Raw genomic sequence first — 23,033 nt, 5'->3', positions numbered from 1 at the left:
AGTTCGTTATTTTAAACGTTTTAGTTTGCACATGCTTGTTTCATAGTGCATTGAAAATTTTTCTCGTCAATTACGACCGTTTTAAACAAAAGCCCATGGAATGATTGGTTCTTGATGAGCTAATGGCGGCAGGTTATATATGACAATTGTGGCTCTCATTAATAGCCCTTGTGTGAATACAAAAATATTTCACTACATAGTCCCCAGGAAGCTTATATCTCCATAGCTTTTTGGGTAGAGTGACCCCCTCAAGTGTTACTCCCATCATTTCCTCTTTTCGTCGTGATAATTTGCGCAAACACACAAAGCATTCCCTTATCAATTAGGAAATTTTTTGGTGCCGCACACCAAAGTTGCACCACAGTTTGTTTTTTTTGTTGAGGGTAAAAGGTTATTGTTATCTTTATGATGACAGAACAAGGGCTTACTGTCATAACTACACTGTCTTCTTTGTAACACTCTTTTTGACAAAAAGTCGAATAAACAAAACTATGAATGAGAATCAATTTCTTCTAAACTATATTCGCCATCAGTTTTCGGGTTAATCACAAAATGTTGATATTTCATTCTTCATTAGCAGTAATCGGTATTGCTGCTATCTTGGACAAAGTCGAAGCACTGACACCACAAAATATAAGTCACCAGTCAGCTAATTATGATGTGAATACAGTTATTTGTGGTATCTTGATTTTTGCTGCTGGAGCTGTTACAATTGCACTAGCTTTGGCAAAGGATAATAAGAAAGCAGCCACCAAGTCTTCTAAAGGTCACCCAATATCCGATTAGATCTTATCTTGTGGACATTTAAAAACGATTGATCAAAAAACGGTGAGATTAAACTCAAAGGTGATGTGCACGAGCCGTGGTGTAGAAAGTATGATCCATTACCATTTGAACGTAGGTTCAAGTGCTACGTATGTTTTATAGTCAACTTAGATATGACATGTCGTCGTCGATTCCAACCAAAAGTTTGTGCCTTCGTGATTGATGTATTTTTAGCTCTATTTTCTCAAAAAAAAACATTGTCGCAAAATCTTTTGTATGTCAAGGAGATTTGTGATACCAACATTAGTGTCGAGCAAGTTTCAGTGCTGAAACTAGTTTTCCTGGAGTCCAATACTCCCATCAAGATAATGTGTTCTTTACTGTAATTGAATCGGTACTCTCGGATCCACCCTGTTACAATTGTTATGGTGTCTTACTTGCACCTTGTTTCCTTTTGCAACTATTTTTTTTGCAATGTTTTAGAGCTAAATTGTGTGACGTATTCATACTGAAAAGTAACTAACTAAATCCCTCGCACCTATACCATCCTCAGCCTCTATTATACTACCTATTGTCTGCTCCACCTTGTTGCTCTTGACAGTGGGGGAATGAACCCACTTTTTGCAGTGTATTTCATATGGTGCAAAAAAAAATCTCTCACCTGATCGATAACATCTTTTTCGCTGCTATACGTTTCACTTCAGAGCACAGATTATGCTACAAACAACTAGGGTTTTTTTACCCCTCATGGTTGTTATCAGCGTGGTTTAGAGTTACTATGGGCATCTTCGCCGCTGTCTCTTGGGCTGTTCTAAGCAAAGCTATAGCGCATTTTAGTGCACATTACAAAAAGTCTCATGAAATTAGCAATTTGCCAGGAAAAGCGGAAGCCGCCAACGGTTCAACACTAATGCAGTAGAGATACAGCTCTTGCACCTCCTAAATCCCCAAAAGATTTTTAGATGCCTCAAGACGGCGAAGCACGGCCGAAATTTTCCAGAGGCACGGAGTTGATTTGTAGTTTATATAGTGTGATCACGTGTGTTATCTGTGGGCTCTCTTTCTGTAAGTGCAAAACTACGTTTCGAATGATATGGAGCAACTTTTCCCCCATGTCAATGGTTCCAAGAGGCAACAGCTTACTAATCCGATGTTTCGGCTTTCCGCTTGTGGGAATTCGTAATCCATTTACTAATCGGAGATTAACTGTTCATTTTGGGTAAATCATAATGCCGAGGAAAAAGTTCGGTGAAAATTAGAATTCACCAAGCTAAAATCCTTGATTTTTTGATAAAGATCGTGGGATATCAGCCACAGTTTCTTCAATCTTGTTACCAAAGGCTTACTGAGTATTTCAAAGCAGCATACCACAACTATTACCATGTGGACACTATATAAATACAGTTGAATCCGTTCCCTCGAGATGAACACAACTACTCCATCAACTCTTAGGACTTAACAAACAAAAACTAACTGATTCAGAATGACAAAAGCTGCAATTCAATCATCAAACCTATTCAAGCCAATCAAGGTTGGAAACACAGTGATTGAACATAGGATTGCTCATTTACCAACTTCCAGAAATAGAGCACATCCTGGTGATCATAATCCAACAGACTTGGAGAAAAAGTATTACACTGACAGAGCCAAGTCTGGTGCATTGTTAGTCACTGGAGCTACAGTTGCTACTCCAAAATTGGGTTGGTACCCAAATGTTCCTGGTATCTGGAATGAAAAACAAGCTTTAGGGTGGAAGGAAATTGTTGATTCAGTCCATGCTGCTGGTGGTAAAATTGCTGTTCAAATATGGGGAATGGGTAGAGTTGCCAGTGGCGCTTTGTTGAAGTCAAAAGGTTATGACTTTGTTGGTGTCAGTGACGTATATGATAATGAAGAATCAGCAAAGGAAGCTGTCGAGGCTGGCAATCCACTTCGCCCATTAACTGTCGAAGAGATTGAAGAATTGGTTCAGAAGGATTACCCAAATGCTGTCAAATTGGCTCTTGATGTTGCTGGATTTGATTTCGTCGAGTTGCATTTCGCAAATGGATACATTGCCAGTCAATTTTTACACCCAAAGATCAACACCAGAACTGACAAGTACGGAGGTCCAATTGAAAACAGGGCCAGATTCATTTTGGAAGTGTTTGACAACCTCTTCAAAGTGGCAGATGCAAAAAGAATCGGTGTTAGATTTTCCCCAGCAAACGTTTTTCAAGAGCCTGGCATCAATCCATCAAGTAAAGAGGATTACACATACATCCTTAGGGAGTTGCAAAAGAGAGCTGATACCGGTAACGAATTAGCTTTTATTGATTTAGTTGATGGGGTGTACGATGTGGACGATGTGCAATCACCAGCAAATGTCAATTATTTTTACGACTTGTGGAAGGGAGTCATCCTCAAAGGGGGAAACTACACCGAAGATAAAAATGATGGATGGGGCAAAATCGTTCAAGATGCAGATGCTAATGACCGTACTTTGGTTGGATTCGGTAGGCATTTCATCGCAAATCCCGACCTCCCAGAAAGAATCAAATATGGCCATGACTTGAATGATTACGATACATCTACGTTTTATACAACTTACAACTATGGATACAATACTTACCCAGAATATGGAGAGACTAGGGAAGCCGATCCAGAAGAAAAGATCATTCCCAAGCCGTTGATTCATTAGAGTATATGACCGGGTGCTATTGGTTCTCTCTTTATTTTTTTCTATAGTGTTTGTACTTTCCTCAAATCGAATGCTTTGTTGTTCATCTACCCTTTTATTTTTTTTTTTTTTTGCACCCACAATGTGATCATCGTGTGGGTGGAACTTGTATGCTACACGAGTAGGAGAAGGAGTATATATCTATCGTTTTTGCTGTTATCATGCTTTTGATGAATTCCTATCTACTGCATCGGTTTATGGGCCTTTGAAAGCAACAATGGGTCATGTTTGGCTTATACCAGTCGTTCTATGGATACCGTTGAGTGGTTCAAACGAGGAGGATGAGGAGGATGAGGAGGATGAGGAGGATGAGGAGGATGAAGAGGATGAGGAGGATGAGGAGGATGAGGAGGATGAGGAGGATGAGGAGGATGAGGAGGATGAAGAGGATGAGGAGGATGAGGAGGATGAGGAGGATGAGGAAAGAGTATTGCTCCTATATGACAGTTCGTTGAAAGGACAAAAGGGGGGTGATTCATAACAACTCATTAGGTTTTTCGAAGAATCGAACCCAAAGTTGCAACTCAATCCATGACTTGTATCGGTACTTGGACACCAGTAATGATTGCACCAGGGCGGTGCTGAACTATGTGCCACCCAAAGAAGGATCCAACTACAACGTCAATGCAACCAATTCAAACACATTGTGAATATATCACAGCTACGAGGTAGAACTAGTGTACCCTGTCATTAATTAAAAATTGTACTCACATGTATAAACTCACTCCAATTAATCTCCCCTATGGTTTCGCCTCTTTCTATTGAACATGATATGTTAATAACAATACAGGATCTCTAAAACTAAACTGTAATCAATACGTCCCCATCCGTTCACATTAAAGAAAAGGGGACACATATATACTCACGCGTAAGAGATCGGCACAAATATGGAGATTTACATAAAGATCTACAAGTGTTGTGGAAAAGTGCTATTTTTAACTTCTATGTTGCGGTGTTAATACTCGAACCGAACATCAGCAATAGGGCTATTTTCCAAGGCGGCCCATTCATAGTAGCAGTATAACCAAACTCAACTAGTGCCGACTCAATCTTCCTCATCACTGGTATACCACTCCCTAGGTTCATCATTTAAATCCCTCATCAATAAAGACAAATCTTCTCTGAACTCTATCACAGTCCCATCATCAAAGTCTCCCTCATCATCATAATCTTCTTCATCTTCATCTTCATCTTCATCTTCATCCTCTTCCATCTCAATCACAAATGTGTCATCATCATCTTCAATATACAAATCATCAATATCAGTCTCGCTCAATTCGTCCTGTGCCCTTTTTCTTTCAACTTTGGCAATAAATTCATCTAATTCATCGTCAATATCTTCAGGTACAAACTCTGCATCATCATCCGAATCATCGTCATCTCCATCTTCTTCACCGAATGACTTTACGCTATCGGAGAAACTCCACAATTGAGCAAACTCCCCTTTCATGTAGCTGTAGCCACTGATTCCCAACATCAAACTGGGCACAATGTATAACAATGCTGGTTGTCCTGTTTTGTATACATTAAGCGCCACCAATGTAGCAATGATACCAATCGAGTAGAATAACAAACTGACAGTGAAATATGGTCGTGGATAGTCGGTTAAATGGTGGAATGGCTTGTGAACATTCCCCTTGTAGTAAGTTGCCACATCATAACGTAAACATAAGCTGCACAATAACCCAGGAAGAACAATATCTCCCAATCCCAAAATGCTCAATCCGGCTTCATATAATTTAGGAATTGTCAATTTCATGGGTACGTCCATCTTTGTCGCAACTGTGAGCATAATCTCAGTACCAAAGACAAAATAAATATCATAACAAAACAATCCCACTAACAACCCAAAGGCCAATTTGAAATTTGTCAATTGAAATTGTGAAAATGATGAAATGACAAAGGTGAATGCCACAAAATTGCTCCATTTCCAACTGGAGTAGTTTTTGAAAAAGCCATATCCAATCAAAAGAGAAACCGGTAACAACACCACAAGCTTTAGATCAAATACCCCGTTAAATTCAAAAGCATCTGCTGCCAAATCAGTTTGTTGAAAAATTGTTAATTTTTGATCCTCGATGTATTGCTTGAGTTTCAAAGCCTTCATAACTTTCGCATCCAGGTCCTCGTTTGCATCTTCTTCCTTGTCTTTATCATTCTTGGCGTTGTCATCAATAAACTCATCGAAGTCAATATTTTGCAAAATACCAAGTGGGAAAAGCTCCTTGTCTTTGGCCGCGGCCACTCTGTATCTCTCAAATACTGCCCTTGAATCCTTGCCAAACCAATGTGTCACTTTTCTTACCGACATGGTCAACAACGTACTTAATGTGAAGTACGAGTTTGCCGGTGTTAGCAAGATAAAGTACCATTTGATGATGGAACTGATGGAGATGTTTTTTTTTATGCAATAATACATTCCTGATAAACTCAAACCAGCAACAATGGGGAAAATTAACACATGTTTCCAAGTCAATTCTTGGACTCCAATCAGTTCCAAGTCAAATTTATTGGTGATGAAATATTTCGAATCGTCCATATCAGTAGGGTCAAAATCTTTGTTAGAGTTCATATCTTCCCTTGGATCTCCTGCATGCTTTGGTTTCGATACGGTAGAGTAGGACCCAATCGTGATCAACGTTAATGAAAAGATTAAAATCAACGCGGTGGTGGAAAGCTCTTGCAAGATCCATGACCTTGAGTCCAACTGTATTGGCGTACCAGTTCCATTTGTGATAAGTGCAGTTGAGTTGGCTAATTTGAGTAAGGTCGACTCAACACACGTGCTGTTGTTCATGATTTGTGAGTGGTTGTGTCTCTATTGATTGAAGATTAACTTTCGAGTCTCTGTTTTGCATTTTTCATCTCGCGTAAATTTCTTAGAGATTGCAACTTCCTCAAAGATCTTTGGAGGAACAGATGAAGAGCCATTTTGCTTCAATCTACCGTGTCCCCATTGAGTATCATGTCAAAAAGAGTTACCTCCTACCTAAAATCTCTGAATCTAGCCCTTTTTGTAACCAAGCTTTAAACCTTCATTTAACATAATGGATTTCGCAACTTACTTCCAACTCGCCAAAATAGGAAAAGAAGAATGCGGCTCATTCTTGATACTTTTTCCTCACCACCACGGACGGGATAATCGAACCACAACCAATATACACTTTGAAGTCTTCTGCACTTGTTACCACCACCAAATCCTTTGTCCCTGATTTGCTACTATTTATAAAATCCCCGCCATTAATGAGTTTGTTTCTGGCCCAAGAGCAACAAGTCTTCACAAACTTGGTCGCCGACATCCAACATCGACAAGATGATCGTGAATTGCATTGGTTGGTGTCGCTGGTTATACTACCTGAGTTCCCACAAATCATTGAAGCATTGAAAATCTGTTCAAATTTGTTGATGTTCAATTCTCCACAACAGCCTGACCCTAGCAACAAAATTCAAAAAGGACCTGCTATAAAGCTACCTGTGTCTTCGGGGACTCAGGACAATTTGAAAGGGATTATTGTCAGAGATGGTGCCTTTGTGACGGAATTTACAATCAATGTCAAAGATCACTACTTGAATAAAGTTTTCCACAAGTTGAGATTGAAAGAGCCAGTGTTGTTGGAACAAGTAATCAATGCCAATAGTGCTATTGATGCGGCGATCATGTTAATTAATCAACTATCACAGTTCACCGATGTCGAGGAGCTAGACCATGACGTTACGCATACGAAATTGATTGATGAATTTCAACGTCTACTATCCAGCATACAAACAGCAAAGACGAATTTACAATTACCTACAGATCCTGCATTGGTGTTTCCTGAAAAAGTGACCCATGGTCAATATTTTGAACCTGAATTACCAAACACCATCTCAATCGATTTTTATCTCAACCAAGCGGAAATTTGCGTAGATTTGAAAAGTTTGTCAAAAGTAACCGAGAAACCATGGGGTGATATAGATCCTCATACAGGGCAATCGTACGTTGATAAAGTTCGTGACCAAATGAAACTACCGCCTTCTTCTGCGAATAGCATCAGGGGCACAGGACAGAAGTTTCTGTCGTCAGAAGTTAGCTCTGTTGCAAGCGCAACTCCTAGTATTCCCTCGGGGAAAGACGAGAATGTTGGCAAATTGTTTCCCGAACACGATTCCCATGATAACCATGAAGCAGGAAGTTTTTTCAACAACATGATGAGTCATATTCTGTTGAAACCAAAACACGACGCTCAAGATTACATCACGAGGTGTATCACTTACAATCAAATGGTGGTTATGATCAAGACTAAAATTGAAGTTTCGTCCGAAGATCCAGTTTTAGTTAGCTGTTTTACCAAGTTGGATTCCATTGAGTACTTGATTACGAATTTCCTACACAGTTTGAGAAATCTAGTTGGATGACGTCGTAGAGGAGGTTCGTTGGCGGGAACACACCTGTCTGGATGTTGTGGGGTCCGGCGTGTACTAGTACCAAGTTCAGCTAAACGGACTCAACTCAATCTTTCACCTACGACTGAAACGGTTCAACTATCATAACGAAATAATACTACAGTTTATCTACACAACTTTTGACTTTTCACTATCGAAACAAGTAGATGTCTACCTCTCATCACCAATCCATTCCCAAACCTTCATTATCTCGCCATGGTTTTCAATAATCTTGCTGGTAACATTGGTATTATGTTCAATCTTTTGTCCAACAAAATTCCACAACCGAACACGTTCACTCAAATCATCCTCACTACTTAATATCAAATCTCTTAACTGGTTAGCCCCAATGTATCTATTTATATTTGAATTGTCTCGTGAAACCCTCACCTGATTGACCAACTTGTCCAAAACTTCTTGATACAAAATATCAATCTTGACTTTCTCCAATTGGTATCGTCTAAATCTCAATTGTATTGCTTTGAATGATAAAATCGCTAAAAGTAGAGTTAATAACCAATACTTGTAACGGGAAATGCTACCCACAATACTGTTTTGTATTTGACATTTCAAACTAATGTTTGATAAGGACGTTGATCGAAGAATTTCGACCTTGTCTTGTATCTTGGTTTCCGTGTTGTTAGTGTAAGGTGGATATTGTCTTGATGGTAAATCAGCAAGTCGGAACTAGATGGCTTGTTAGTACTAAGTTCAAAAAAATAAGCTAATAAATGTTTCAAAAATTTCGTACTTGCCTTAGAATTATATCGGGTTCTTTTTGCAATTCAACAAGTGATCTTGACCAGAGTTCCTCAAATTCTTCGGTAGTGATATAGGGTGCCTTCATTGAGAGTAAAACATCGTGCAACTCTTGCACCGAGATACCACTTTGAGAATCGTCTGTGCCTCTACCACAGTCAATAGCTGCATTTTTGCTACGCAATACATCAAGAGCAGCATCAATCATGAGCTCCAATTTTTCCGCCTTTTTCGCATCGGGTACACATTTCTTGTGGCCTGGTAAAATAAAATCGTACCAAGGCTTGTACTCCATGAAATCTTCAAAACAACCCAATTCTAAATTGGTAAAGCATCTAGCATGCTGTGGACAAGGCACACAACTGGGCTTGCAATAGGTGTCGAGAGCATTTCCAAGTTGTTGCACCAATACCACTGATGAATCTCCAAAAGTGGGCTGGTCAATTTCTTGGCCGCAATAACCAACTAAATATTTTTGCTCATAGTACCAGTACCCGAATAACCCAAAAAACATGGCAACAATCCAAGTGAAGAATGTGATAACAGTAGTGGTCAGGAGCATGCTCTCAGTATTAGCAGCTAAATTGTCCAAAGCATCGTGTTTGCTATCATTATATTGTTTAATTTTTTCATTCACTTCTTTTATCTCCTCTTCTTCTTCAGAGTCCAGAACATTTTGAGTTGAATTTATCGACAACAATCTAGGCTTTGGTGTTAATGCAACCCTACCAAGAGGTGTTCTTATTCCCCTTAGATTCTTTCTTCCTGTGGCAGGTGTTTTGTTTCCCCGTGATGATTGACTGGATTTCGGGGTTTCCTTCGATCTTGGTGTTTCCTTCGATCTTGGGGTCAGATATTCACTTGGTGTCTCCCCACCTCTCTTTTTCTTCTTGCGCGAGGATGACTTTGGTGTGGTGATTTCCTCCAGAACATGTTCTTTTTGGTCATCAATCAATGCAGCTTTTTGTGGAGTAAAGTTTCTAATCGTTGAGCTCGACCTGTTGGCATCTGAATGTGCTCTTTCATTGAATTGATCACTATGTGAATTCAATGATTCATTTCCAAGATTGTTTAATGGTGCTACCGGGTCAATTTGACCACTTTGATTAAAATGTTGTACTTGTGAGGGAACGACCGGTGGTTGAAATCCTTGAATTGTGATGCCCAACAGCTGTGCCAATTCATTACTTATGTTGGGTGATTGAGGAGTTTGGGAAAAAGGTTTCACATCTACCTCCTTCTCTACCGGAATGTCAGAAACGTGTCTTTGTTTAACCAATTCCAATTGCTTATCAAAATTAGCCATCTCTTCTTCCAATGACTTGAAAGACTTTTCATTCGTTGAAGGAGACAATGATTTTGTCTTTTTTGTTGACACGGTTTTGGGGGTTTTTGTGTCAGCTACCTCCTCCTTCACAAGGGACTTGTTATATTTCTTATCATCAACGTTGCCCACCGCAGTACGGTCAAATATGTCAGAGTCGCTATCATCAAATATTGACTTGCTCGGAGATTTGGTAATGCGAGTTCTATTGGTAGCTGGTGGAGATTTCAATTTTTTTGTAGGTACATTTGACTCATTGTTGCTTTCCAATTTTCTCTTTCTTGATGGTTTGGATGTCTCTTTGCTCGATTGGAAAACATTCTGATCACTAAAAGAGCTTAAATTTTCTGTAGCATCAAACTCTGAGTTTTCAATTTCCGATTCTGGCTCTTCTTTAGCTGAATTGTGCTTCGTCTCCTCCACATTTGATCCACCAGACTTATGTTGCTTTGAGTCAGCTTTCTGTAATCTCTTGCCATCTTTTGTCTTTTTCCTTGTGGACCCTTCATCATCCTTTCTTTTAGTCTCTTTCTTCGATTTTGGTTTTGCTACTTTTGCATGCTCGGTTTTGATTTTGGATTTTTCAGGAGTAGATTCAGCGGTATCTTGTATTTTTTTCCTCTCCCTTTTCGGTGTCAACTTATCTTCTTTCTCGCTTGCTTCTTCGTCATTATCAGTAGCGTTCAAGAAACCTTCGTCGTGAGAATTGCCAATTCTTGCGGTGTACTCAGCAAGTAATTGTGGTGCATTGGGGATAATCTCCTTTTCAAAGATTTCAATCAATTCTGATTTCTTAGCTGAGCTTGGAAAGGTAACATTGTGCGAATTCAATATATTTCTTAGTTTGGCCACTGTGACTGAAGATGGGTCAAATCCTGATCATAGGTTAGTAAATGTCTCACCATGAATTGTGCATATATTGAAAAGTTTTGTTGATTACACATACCAGGACGTAAATACTCCATATCTTTGTTCAATAGAGTGGGTAAAAGAAGGAGTTGTTTGTAATGGGTTTAGCAATGAGCTTCCTTCTTGATGATGGTGTTTTGTTTTTGTTTACATTTTCACATTTTCTTCTTCTTCTGAAGCAGCAGCTACCAATTGCACTTACCTTTTTTCACCAGACGGGGTGTATCCTACATTATTTCACGTGTCGCAAAACATAAATGACACGACACTATGTATATTACCAAGTACACGACCTTCAATACAAAAACACTCGCTACCAATACAAAGTTGTCAAAGGTGATATTTACAAAACTCTGTAATACCGCACTCTTTTATACTCTAATCATCTTTCTACTTATTAATTTCATTACTACTTTGCGTATCTGTTTTTATCAGAGTTCACTTACAAGTTTGCCATTGCCACTTTACTACCAAAAGTAGCTTTTGTTGGATGTTGCACAAGATTTTACAGGTCATAGAGTCACCCAAATTTAGTAGTGTACGTTATTCCAACTAATACCTAAGAATTTCAATCTGTGCCAATCTCTCACGTGCAAGTGTACACGACCCATTGGCTGTTGACTATGATGATTGAGTCTAGAGATTGACAGATTTCTTCTTCATAACAAATTTCTTGAACAATAATGTGTGGCCAAGTGGTTCAGTTTATTTAGGAAGTCAAGGTCATCCAATCTGAGGTGCATCCCTTTTTCTTTGATGTGTATGTATGGAAAGGTACGTAAACGTATAGATCACAGTTTAGTTTTAGAAACCTTGCATTGTGATCTAGCATGTTTTATGTTGAACAAGCTAAAAGCGTTTTACGTTCCTCACCATAAATAATGTAGATCCACAAGACGCTTCTGAGGCGTTTCGTTCATCCCCTTGGCCATTGAAAATGAAGGGAGTACGAGTTTTGATTGCGTATTTTCTAATTAGAAGATACAATCATTAGACGAAATTTCATCTTCAGAAAAGAGGACAACCGTTCCCTGGTATGCTCCATCGTCCAAACATCAGCTTTCAATATGTTGGAGCCTTCCGAATGCGTGGCATACGATCATACTGCAGTGTGAGCCCATATTAAAACTCATTTATTTTGAATATGCACGATCTAAAAATAAGATTATTATTATAAGCTTTGTATTACAAAAAGAATATAGTTTTAGTGTCCATTTTAGACTTTATTATCTTCCACTAATTTAATACACCCACCCACGTGGGTTTCAAGAGAACCACCGTGTAGCATGATGGATACGACATGGAAAGTTGGCTCGTTATGCGTTCACCCCATATTTTTCCATCTTTCATTCTTGTAAGCTCTGTCTGAGTAGATCTTACCAATGTGTTTGTTCCCAGAAAATAAGGTTTTATAAACAGGGTTCCTGTCTCCACTGTTTACTCAATCTCATTCATGTTGGAGGTGTTAAAAATGTAAACATGCACTAACAAACAAAACACGTCCCTTCATTAAGCTTTTAGAACAACCTCTTTACTCATAATGCAATTCCACCTGCGATAGAAATTTTTTCCTGAATTCTATTGCATATTGAAAGAATTACACAAAATATAGCCACGCACGTGTGTCACGCGACTACCAATATTGTTCTCTATCTTTGTGGAAATGCATTGATTGATGAAAAGTTTGAGCTGCAACAGAGCTGCAGTGGTCTATAAGAGCAGTCATTTAGCCTAGCTGTATCATGATCTAACGCTCCCCCCCCTTTCCACCCAAAAGAAAAATCTAAGGGTAGCTGATCTATTGTGTGTTGTTGACAAAACAACATACATATATAGCTGTGGTTTATTTATAGAAGGGAGTAAATAAAAAAGTAGAAAATAGAAACCAGAGTTTTTAGCTCTTACTGCAGATATAATTCTAATGACACAAAATGCGTAATATTTTTTTACCACAATAAGCGCCCGATATACTACTTTTTAAACAAGACCTGTTCCTCCCCCCCTTCTCTTCATGACTAATAAGAATAACTAAATCGCACAACAACTCTTACATATATATCTTACCATTCTTCTTCACTCTTTTGATTCCAGCTAAACCAACTCCCTCACACACATCATGAGTTCATTAAGAATCCAACAACGCACATTCATCACATTAATTGTCCTTCTACTCATACTATCAACAGTATCGTTCTTGAACGTCAATAGGAACGCCATAGGATATACAAGAAGCACATCGTCCCAGCAGAATGAGCTAAAGTTAGCTACATCTGTTGAGCTACAGGTGCCTTCAACGACAGCCGTCACCGATAAAACCACCTTAGGTGACAACATAGCCACAACCACAGCCACAACTTCGAGTGACAGTAGCAGTTCCCCTACAGCCACGACTTCTTCCATAGTTCAGAATGAATCCACTGGTGAGTCTACCAGTCATAAACAATTCTACAAATACTCATACTACGACCCAACTTCAAACTCATTTAAAGTAATTTACAAACAACAACCACAACACCATCAACAGAAGAAAGAACACAAATTACAACCAACTAACAAGTACACCACAATCAACGAGAATCCATCAGTCCTTATACTTTCAGCTATTGGTAAAGATCAACCTTATGGGAAAGATCGTCTATTCAGCGACTTTATGAAAACAATACACACAATCATTGAAAATCAGCCAGATTTACAATTCAACCTAGGCTTATCATCAAACTACCTCACTGAATTTGAAAATATTCAAAAGTTTATTGACGAAAATGATGCACAATATTTCAAGTATTTCAACACCATCACTATTGTCTCAGCCCCAGATTTAGAGCAAACCGCCTCTGGTGACGACGAAGAATTATCAAGAGACAATCGCCATGACGATAGAAAACAAAGAATGAGACGAAGATTGATTGCCCGATGCAGAAACTACCTTGTATCCAATGCCCTCACCCTGGAAGCATATACTTTGTTCATTGATTCCGATATCGTTGAATTTGAACATGCTTCCAAATTCATTCAATTTTTAATTGGATCAAAAAAGGATATAATTGTGCCTAGAATTAGACGGGGAGATTTATCCGATTATGATCGTAATTCATGGCGTGGAAAGAGAACCAAACCAACTTTGGAGCAATTGCAATTGATGGATGAGAACAAATGGGACCAATTTGATTATGTACCTCGCGATATTGAACTGGAGATGTTTCATTTCTTTAATTTGGACAACAAGGATGAATTAACTATTGATCAACAGAAATTAAGTTATATGGTGGAATTGGATTCTGTTGGTGGTGCTGTCTTGTTTTTCAAGTCTTATATTTTCAAACAAGGTGCTATATTCCCCACTAGTTATATTATTGGAACTACTTGGGACAGGTTGGAAGGGTACGATGGAATTGAAACCGAAGGAATATGTTACTTGGCAAAACCTTTGGGTTATCGTTGTTGGGGTATGCCCAACTTGGTGGCACATCATGTTCAATAGAAAGAGGCGAAACCATAGGGGAGATTAATTGGAGTGAGTTTATACATGTGAGTACAATTAATGACAGGGTACACTAGTTCTACCTCGTAGCTGTGATATATTCACAATGTGTTTGAATTGGTTGCATTGACGTTGTAGTTGGATCCTTCTTTGGGTGGCACATAGTTCAGCACCGCCCTGGTGCAATCATTACTGGTGTCCAAGTACCGATACAAGTCATGAATTGGATGTGTCTGCAAAAAATAATGACTATTTTGACTTTATTGTTTATCTATTTTGCTACTTACCTATCTACAAATGAGATTGATCGTAATAAAACTTTGTCAAAGGCGAAACAGGATGGGGGTATCCACCCAACGTATGATTTTCTCTAAACTCCTCAATTGAACCAATTAACTTCCCACTAGGATACCCTTCAGGGATAGGATTGTCTATGGCCGATTTAATTTCTTGCAATACGTGTTCCTTATCTAGGGTGGCTTTTGACTCACGTTCAACTTCTTTGATGTATTCCTCAATAATGAACTCATTAGAACTCAGCTCCAACTTCTTGACCAAACTATCAATAAATTCATGATTGATATCGTACCCATGACGATACGCGAAATTACTCAAAGCACTTTGAACTAGTTTCGAGTTGGGAACTTCGTTCTTCACTTGTGATTTCAAGTGCAAGACAAACTTGCCAGTTTTTCCATTCTTGTTATTCTCAACTCCAGCAACGTATTCATTGAAAAAGTTTATAAATTCTTGCTTGGTCACAGTTTCCAATAAAGACGCATGCTTTTGTCTTGCATCAAACTCGTAATATCCATCAGTGATTGCACTCCACAAACGATTCGTTTCCTCGCTTAAATGCTTCAATTTTTGTAATTTGGCATCGATCAAGGCTTGTTTGAACTTGTAAAAATTTTCATCAGTCAACTCGTGATTAACATATTTGCCAAACTTGCGAATAAATTCATCAATACGGTACTCCAAGTACTCACTTGATCTTTCAGATTGCACCAAGACTCTAAACCCAATTGAAGTTCTACCCTTTCTCAAACCTGAAAACACGACATACCCCAACTGTTCTTTTGTTCTCAATTGATTGAAACATGGCTCTCGGATGATGGTTGATAACAAGTCAGTGAGCACCCTCAACTTTATATCGTCATTGGTTGGACTTATTTGTAAATAGTACTCAATGCACGAGTTTATATTATTCTTGTCTTTGAGATCCACTTCAAAACGGGTCACTTCACCAGGTTGGAAAACGTAGTTTTGCAAATGAAACTTGTTCTCATCATACTCATCCATTATGGGTTCAATCAGATCTAAATGCTTGGAAACGGAATTTTTAATCTCCGTCGCATTGCTGATATCGAAATTACCATGAACCAAAACTTCGGCAAATACACCAGCAAAAGTGATGGAGTTTTTAATAAACTGCTCCACCTCGGTAAATTGCAAATTTTCCAAGATCTCAATCTTGTCGTCGTAATCATAAACTTTTTCATTGACAATTTGCAAGTGATAGGATCCAATTTGATTATATGGCACTTGGTATCCAACATTTTTGAACTCCTTACACAATTTGAACTTCAATGGCTCAAACCTATCAGCACTAGGGGTGAAGTTGAAAAACTCATCCAAAACTTTGTTCAAAAGAACTGGAAGTTTGTGGTTATAGCCACTCACGTAGATGGCAAAACCATCACGCCAGCAATTGATACCAACTCTCAATCCAACCAAAGAAGCAAAGTAAGTTATTTGATTCAAATGATCGTCCAACATTTCAGCAAAAACGACCGATTTTGTAGCAGATTCAACGTCGACATTGGACGCAGGCAAATGAAATACGATTTCAATTGTTCCTTTTGGTACCTCAAATTGGTCATCTTGTTTGTACCAAAGGTTCATTTTGTTGTCGTGGCTTATCAAGTATGGTGAAACTTGTGGTGATTGCAGCTTCTTCCCCAAGATATCGAAATTGGTTGGAATGAAAGGGTTCGGTGCTGGGAAATGCAAGTGTTGATTAGATGCCGGATTTTTGATTTGATCAAGTAACCCCTGAGGAATCTCCTGCACTTCATACTCAGTACCATACCATTTCTCCTTTTGAGAGAGACCCTCAAAGTCAGGGGAGACCAAGGTAACTCGGAAATTATCGATATTCAAGTAAGATCCGAATTTTGTAATCGCTTCAGGATCATACTTGCGAACAACTGAAGAGCTTAACAAATTATCAGCAGGAATAAATTCGTCAAATTTGTACAAAACACTCGACAATTTGGAAGCTGTGTTTGCAGCATCCGCTTTTTGTTTGAACTTAAAGTTTACTTCTGAAATATTCTTGATTTCTTCCCAGATCCATTTCTGGGGTCCTTGTTCGTTGATGAAATGCAAGTAATCAAATGTAGTCTTCACAATGTCTTGCCAATGATTCAACCCTTCAGGCGTTAACTGAAATTCAACAACGTATGAAGAGCTACCCTGACACACTTTCATATTACCCGATGACAATTCTGTCACCCATCCTTTTGACTTGAGATGATATAAAATGGAGCCTTCGCTTTCATGGCCCAACAAGTGTGAAAAGTAGCTTTGAGGTTTGCAGTCCCACTTTTCTTCCAAATCATCAGGAATCATAAATGTGATATCTAATTGATGCAAATCCTTGACTGGTTTGGCTTTTATGAGCTTGAGCATGTGATCAGTTTTGTAAATCAATTCACCATCATAGTTGGGTCTGGATAAGCATTTATCAGCCACATCAGAAAATTTTTCAATTGCCCATGTAGACAACTCGTCTAAATTTTCTTTACCCAAAATAACCAAAGACATCAAATTGGCCGAGTATCGATCATTGTGGAATTTCATCAAGATATCTCGCACGTTAACCCCTTGCAGTTCGGGGATTGTATGTAACGTCATGTAATTACCCGTAGAGAATCCATTATATGGGTGTTTCGTGTTACTGAGCAGCTTATCCAACTGGTACAACCTCCACAAATCACTTTGAAGATTTTTCTTATTCTCCGAGTCCACAGCATTAATCTCGCGATCTTTGCAGCTTTTGCTAAACAAGGGTGAGATGAAAAATTGAGCAAAACGATCCAAAGCTCCTTCTAAATGATTAGACCCAACTTGGAAGTAATAGTTGGTATGCTCTGCGGCAGTGTATGCGTTTGAATGACCAGAATGTTTTGCCAAATAGTCGGAATATTCATTCTCTTGAGGATATTTCGAAGTCCCCATAAACAACAAATGCTCACAAAAGTGGGCCAACCCGGATATATTGTATTCCTTGTCGGCAAATGATCCAACGTTGACATCCAATGAAGCTGCGGATTTGTCAGCATGTGGGTCACTAATTACCAAAACTCTTAATTCATTCTTGAGCTTAAGGTACCGATACTGTCTGTCATCGAGTAATGGTTTCTCAATATCTGTATTATCTGCTAACAAAGTGAATTGGTCTTTAAGTTCGGGCATGATGGAATGTGACAATGAAAATGGTCTCTTTGAAGTCGTAAATGGAGAGCTGTAACTAGTTATGCTGCGTTTGATTTGTGATACTAAAATGGGACTATTCAAGTAAAGCTTAGTGAAGCACCAGAAGAGCATGAAAATGAGACACACCCTGGTAAGTGAAAAATGAATGCAAACCGTCAACGTTAGCTTTCGTTGGTGGCACAAGATTCTAAAAAGAAAAAAAAATATTCGTGCGGAATAATCAGTGTGGTGGAGGTACGGGGGTAAGAGGAGTACACACCTTGTTGGTTATACAAGATTATTCTTGCCCCACTTGTTTAGCATAATTGACCATGATGCCTGGTACTGTTGCCACAAGACCAGAAAAAAGGCGTCATCGCATTACTGATTCGTCGGGTGTGATTTTTATGTAATGAGAATAGCCTTTAAGATTCCTTCACATCAAACTTGCTTGGCCAGCGTACAACACTCAATAAGACGACGAATGTGCAATAAACGCCTAATCATATTTTAAGGTTGAAACTGTGAAAGTTCAAAACGAGTAGCATTTGAAACTCTTAGCAGTCCCACTCACGTGGCGGTGTCGGTAGGCTAGTGAATTGAGTGTCTTGTCCCTTACCAATCGAAGTCACAGGTTCATCAAGTAGCCCAAGAATCATACTAAGAAAGCGCAAATCAACTACAACAAAGCCACCTTGTAAGCTGTCAATCACCTCATGAGACACTCGGCAAAGACGGAAGTATTTTCAGGAAAGAAAGAAACACGAAACACACTTGTGCATCTGTTTTGAGTTTTATTATCAAACGCAACATGGGGCTGTATTCTACTGTGGTGTATCAAGAGCATGTAAGTTAAATGTGAAAGGTCGGCAAATATGCTAAGCCAATACAATATGACTCACCGTTCTATGAATGTATAAAAAGATGAACCCAACTAAGCAATATCCACTCACCTCCATAAAAGGGCTTTCAGCATTTTTTGATTTGTGACTGTTACTATCGCTATGTATAATACACGATATTCCGAAGCGTTTTCACTTCCAGTCTATCCACCTCTCATTACAACATCCACAGATTCGTAAAGTTTGTCTTTACTGAAATCACGTCATCACAACCTCACTATTAACAAAAGCTTTGCCATTAAAGTTTATCCTCGGTTAAATTCCACAACCACAGCAAAGAACTACAGATTTTGGTAAATAGTAGATCATCCCAATGTGTGTAATTGCTGAACTATGAGGCGCGGGAATGTTGATTGTGTGGATCGTGTGGATTGTGTGGTTTGTGTGGATTGTGTGGATGTCAGAATGTGGTGAATGTGGTGCAACCGCCCCCTAGATACAACGCCAAGAAAACATGTAGCCAGAACTACTTTGTGTTTGTGTAGCTCGTGAGCCTTCTACACGTGTCGTTAGTTGACGTTATACAAAATAGTAAGTATTGTCTTTATCAATATAACAAGCACAAAAATAGGCCCAATCTCGAGGATGATAATCCACAAAAGCCGCGTTGTAGTGAGGGCCGGAGTTAACACAAAAATCCAATTATGCGGGCCGATTACGCTTCACACCCACCACCACCCCCATTTTTTGTTTTCATAGTCGTTTCGCTCTTCTCGGCTAATCAAATTTTTAGTCTTTCTGTAATAGACCCTTTGTTTGCGTAATATCTCGCTTAAGCAAACAAAATTCTTGCTGAATGACATTGGGTTATCTCTCTCCCTAGATTTTACTAGTCTAAACAAGCAGCCACCAACATGGATTCAGTAGTTTGTGATAATTTCATAGTTCCACCCATCAATTGTAAAAGAACACTTGAAGAACATCCTTGTTCAGCAATGACAAAATCAATCCATATCTTGTTCTCTCTGTTGTTCGCGTTTCTCACAATTGGTGACAATAAACAATGGATTCCCGATTTTCTATCGTGACAAGGAATTGGTCATTGTGTGTGAATGCAAACAATACCGCAGAAGAGCAACAATCAAGGCATGTGGCGAAAAAAGTAAGGCGAATTTCATGACAGATTCAAACAATGAGTACTTTATAATAGTTGCCCAATTTTGCTCAAGTGTTGCGTAACGCGTGCTTGTTTACCAACAGATATTGTGGCTTTTTATAGATCAGGTACGCAAGAAACACTAAGACCTCATTGCGAAAGATAATTGTATGTAAAGGTTCCACGGAGATGCCAAGATTATGCATTTCCTAGCAATAACAACACTCGAAATAGTAGGTAAAGTGCTGGTGTATACAAATCTTCGACTTTTGTGTTCTAGAACAGGGATATGTAACAAACTTGATTTTTAGACAGCGCATTATCAGTTAGTTCAATTCGCTTAGGGTTAATGCAGCAACGTGTCACCATTGTGTATGCGTTTATTGTTTCCACAACTGAGAAAGCAAAACAATGATGGCTCTCTAGTTTTGTTCCGTTTGTTGACAAACAAACGAAATTTGTATGTTCATGGTAAACAGTTCTTCCAAATTCTATCGTGAAACACTTTTCGTAAATTTAAATCGAAATGGCGGCTTCGCTTGTAAAATTTAGAAAACAATGGAGAAAACGTGCTCTTTGTAGAGGTTGCAAATCTTTTATCTGCAGTGCTCATACCCTATTGTTCATGAATAACAACACAGGTAGGGTACCTTATTGTTCCTCCCAGCAAACAGTGCAGTTCCTCCACCAAATCTGTAGGCTGTCGCCACACTCTTGCTTTGTCAACAATTTGTGTGGATTTAACAAATTTCGGCACCACGGTTTGTATTAACAAAAACATGTGAAATGTCAACAAAGAAACCACAACAAACAGTCAAATAGTAAGGATGATTGAGTACCACACTATATTCGCCTTTGCTTTTACAGTTTGTCTCACTAAAAGAGATGAACAATATATAAAATGTACTGGAATTCCCTTGGGATTGATATTTTTTTCTGTTTTATATTTTGCAACCATTATTCCAGTACAACCAACTCCCAGAAAAATGAAGTTCACCACTGTTGCTGCAACTTTTGCTGGTTTAACTACCTTTATCCAAGCAGCACCAGCTGTCCCAGTATCAGAAGAAATCCAAACTATTCAACATGATATTAAAAACTTGAATTCAGATTTTAACAATTTGATCCAATCACTCAACCTCAATTTGAATGAAGCCACTCAAGAAGATCTTGCCAAGGGTTACGAAAGTGATGAATTGATTGCTGAGCTTGGTAGAAGTTTGTTGGAAGCTTCCAGAAATCAGAATGGTGATGTTCTTTCCATCTTGCACCAAGTTACTAAAAGAGACGCTGTTGACGATGACATTGTTGGCGCTGTTGATGTTTCAAAAAGAGGTGGGTTCGTCACCATCCACGATCACCAAATTTCCATTGATGCCATTATTAAAGCTATTGAATACGTTATCATTTTTAATCATCCACTTCCAAACTCAGATCACTTTGATCATGTATTGAAGATTTTAGGTATTGATGCTGATCTTGCCGCACAGGTCAATCTTACCTACCATACTGTTACCATTGATTTTGTTGCCATCTTGACCAAGCTTATCGATATTGGGCATGATGTTGTTGACATTGCCGAAAAGGTGATCACTATCACCATTGCTGGTAAAGTCATTGAACTTAAGTTAATTTTGAAAGCCATTGAATATATCTTTGTTCTTGGCCACGCACTTCCAAACGCTGTTTATTTTGATAAAGTCTTGTCCATTTTAGGAATCGATGTTGATGCTGCTCATTCCATTGGCATTTGGGAGACAAGTTCAAGTTTTGATGTCGCCATCACTTTGTTCAAGTATATCGGTCTTGGCTTTGTTCACAATTTCCAAAAGAGAGGTGGGGTTGTCACTATTCAAGAGCACCAAATCTCCATTGATCTTATCCTCAAAGCCATCAACTATGTCATTATCCTCGATCACCCACTTCCAAACCCAGATCACTTTGATCATGTATTGAAAATCTTGGGTATCGATGCTGAACTCGCAGCTCAAGTAAACCTCACTTACCATACTGTTACCATTGATTTTGTTGCCATCTTGACCAAGCTTATCGATATTGGGCATGATGTTGTTGACATTGCCGAAAAGGTTATCACTGTTACTATTGCCGGTGTCGTTCTCAAGATTGAAGTATTGATCAAGGCAATTGAATACATTATTATCCAACACCACTATCTTCCAAACCACGATCATTTCCTCGGTTTATTGGCCATTTTGGGAATTGATATTGAAACTGCTCACTCAATTGGTATTTGGGAAACCAGCTCAACTTTTGAAGTTGTTGCAATTTTCACCAAATACATTGGCTTAGGTGTTTTCAATGATGTTCCTAACACTGCTGAGTAAGTCTTACATTCAAGTTGGCTTTGGTGAGAATCATCACTCCAGCCAATGCTAATACCTACATACTTTCAATTTTCTATTTTCTACCCTTCTATATTTTCGGTTCCTATAATTTTATTTGGTGTATAGTTTACTAAAACTGATACCGCTAATTGCTCAATTTGTTCCTGGCAATCTTCTCTTTTTGAAAGCGTTCTGTTGTGGTGGCTGGGAAAGTGATCCCCATGCATCGCAGCCGTGCCTTAACTTTTCTACTCACATTGATCTTGCCAAACTTTTAGCAACACGTATCAGAACATGACATTTTTACCCCCCCACAAGCACTTTACCCCTAATGACTAGTCAAAATTGCACTTTTGGGTGTAGGGATTGGTTAACGGATATCGTTGGACAGGGTGTTTTTTGAAGTTTATTCCATGATGAGCTAACACACAATTTTGGGGTAGTGAACAAGTCTTTTAAATTTACTAGCTAGTATATACCGCCGCATTGGGGTAGACATTCCAAGAGGTATCATGGGAAGGATCGTAGGTTAAGCCTAATGCTTGCCAAGGTGGTCCAAAAAAAAAGATAGTGTCGCGTTTTGATTGTTGCAAATTCAGTATTGGTGACAATATCTTCCCCAACCCCCATGAAAAAACCAATTGATTCAGCTAAAGAGTTACTTATACACTAGGGTGCCATTCAAAAAGAATGGTCTTTTCTGTTTGTTTTGCAATGTAAAATATTAATTCCCACCACCACCCATTCTTCATTTCAAATCAACTCAAAATGGCCAATCCTTTTCTCATGCAGATATATTGAAGGAAGAATTTCAAACCAAAAAGGGGGGCA

At 38.8% G+C, this 23,033-nt stretch overlaps 7 protein-coding genes across 7 annotated transcripts; 4 read left to right on the top strand and 3 right to left on the bottom strand. All coding sequences in view use genetic code 12, as the record gives it.

Moving 5' to 3' along the window:
* Window positions 1–2,248: 2,248 nt before the first annotated feature.
* On the top strand, window positions 2,249–3,445 carry CPAR2_600710 (uncharacterized protein; the record flags this gene model as incomplete). Its single annotated transcript, XM_036812344.1, has 1 exon — window positions 2,249–3,445. The coding sequence occupies one exon, from the start codon at window positions 2,249–2,251 to the stop codon at window positions 3,443–3,445; it is 1,197 nt and encodes a 398-aa protein (XP_036662841.1).
* Window positions 3,446–4,529: 1,084 nt separating this feature from the next.
* On the bottom strand, window positions 4,530–6,281 carry CPAR2_600690 (uncharacterized protein; the record flags this gene model as incomplete). The annotated part of the gene is made up of 1 exon (XM_036812333.1): window positions 4,530–6,281. The coding sequence occupies one exon, from the start codon at window positions 6,279–6,281 to the stop codon at window positions 4,530–4,532; it is 1,752 nt and encodes a 583-aa protein (XP_036662840.1).
* Window positions 6,282–6,727: 446 nt separating this feature from the next.
* Window positions 6,728–7,879, top strand: RAV2 (Rav2p; the record flags this gene model as incomplete). The annotated part of the gene is made up of 1 exon (XM_036812322.1): window positions 6,728–7,879. One exon carries the CDS (start codon window positions 6,728–6,730, stop codon window positions 7,877–7,879), a length of 1,152 nt encoding a protein of 383 aa, XP_036662839.1.
* Window positions 7,880–8,077: 198 nt separating this feature from the next.
* CPAR2_600670 (uncharacterized protein) lies at window positions 8,078–10,954 on the bottom strand (the record flags this gene model as incomplete). Its single annotated transcript, XM_036812311.1, has 3 exons — window positions 8,078–8,593; window positions 8,658–10,864; window positions 10,936–10,954. 3 exons carry the CDS (start codon window positions 10,952–10,954, stop codon window positions 8,078–8,080), a joined length of 2,742 nt encoding a protein of 913 aa, XP_036662838.1.
* A 2,060-nt stretch (window positions 10,955–13,014) lies between these two features.
* Window positions 13,015–14,379, top strand: CPAR2_600660 (uncharacterized protein; the record flags this gene model as incomplete). Its single annotated transcript, XM_036812300.1, has 1 exon — window positions 13,015–14,379. One exon carries the CDS (start codon window positions 13,015–13,017, stop codon window positions 14,377–14,379), a length of 1,365 nt encoding a protein of 454 aa, XP_036662837.1.
* A 291-nt stretch (window positions 14,380–14,670) lies between these two features.
* Window positions 14,671–17,859, bottom strand: STE23 (metalloendopeptidase; the record flags this gene model as incomplete). Its single annotated transcript, XM_036812289.1, has 1 exon — window positions 14,671–17,859. One exon carries the CDS (start codon window positions 17,857–17,859, stop codon window positions 14,671–14,673), a length of 3,189 nt encoding a protein of 1,062 aa, XP_036662836.1.
* Window positions 17,860–20,843: 2,984 nt separating this feature from the next.
* CPAR2_600640 (uncharacterized protein) lies at window positions 20,844–22,202 on the top strand (the record flags this gene model as incomplete). Its single annotated transcript, XM_036812278.1, has 1 exon — window positions 20,844–22,202. One exon carries the CDS (start codon window positions 20,844–20,846, stop codon window positions 22,200–22,202), a length of 1,359 nt encoding a protein of 452 aa, XP_036662835.1.
* Between the last annotated feature and the right edge of the window lie 831 nt (window positions 22,203–23,033).

The sequence above is a fragment of the Candida parapsilosis genome, contig 005504 (assembly GCF_000182765.1).
Source record: "Candida parapsilosis strain CDC317 annotated contig 005504".
Taxonomy (NCBI): domain Eukaryota; kingdom Fungi; phylum Ascomycota; class Pichiomycetes; order Serinales; family Debaryomycetaceae; genus Lodderomyces; species Lodderomyces parapsilosis.
Note: the sequence above shows the minus strand (reverse complement) of the source record. Positions and strands in the feature narration are given on the sequence as shown.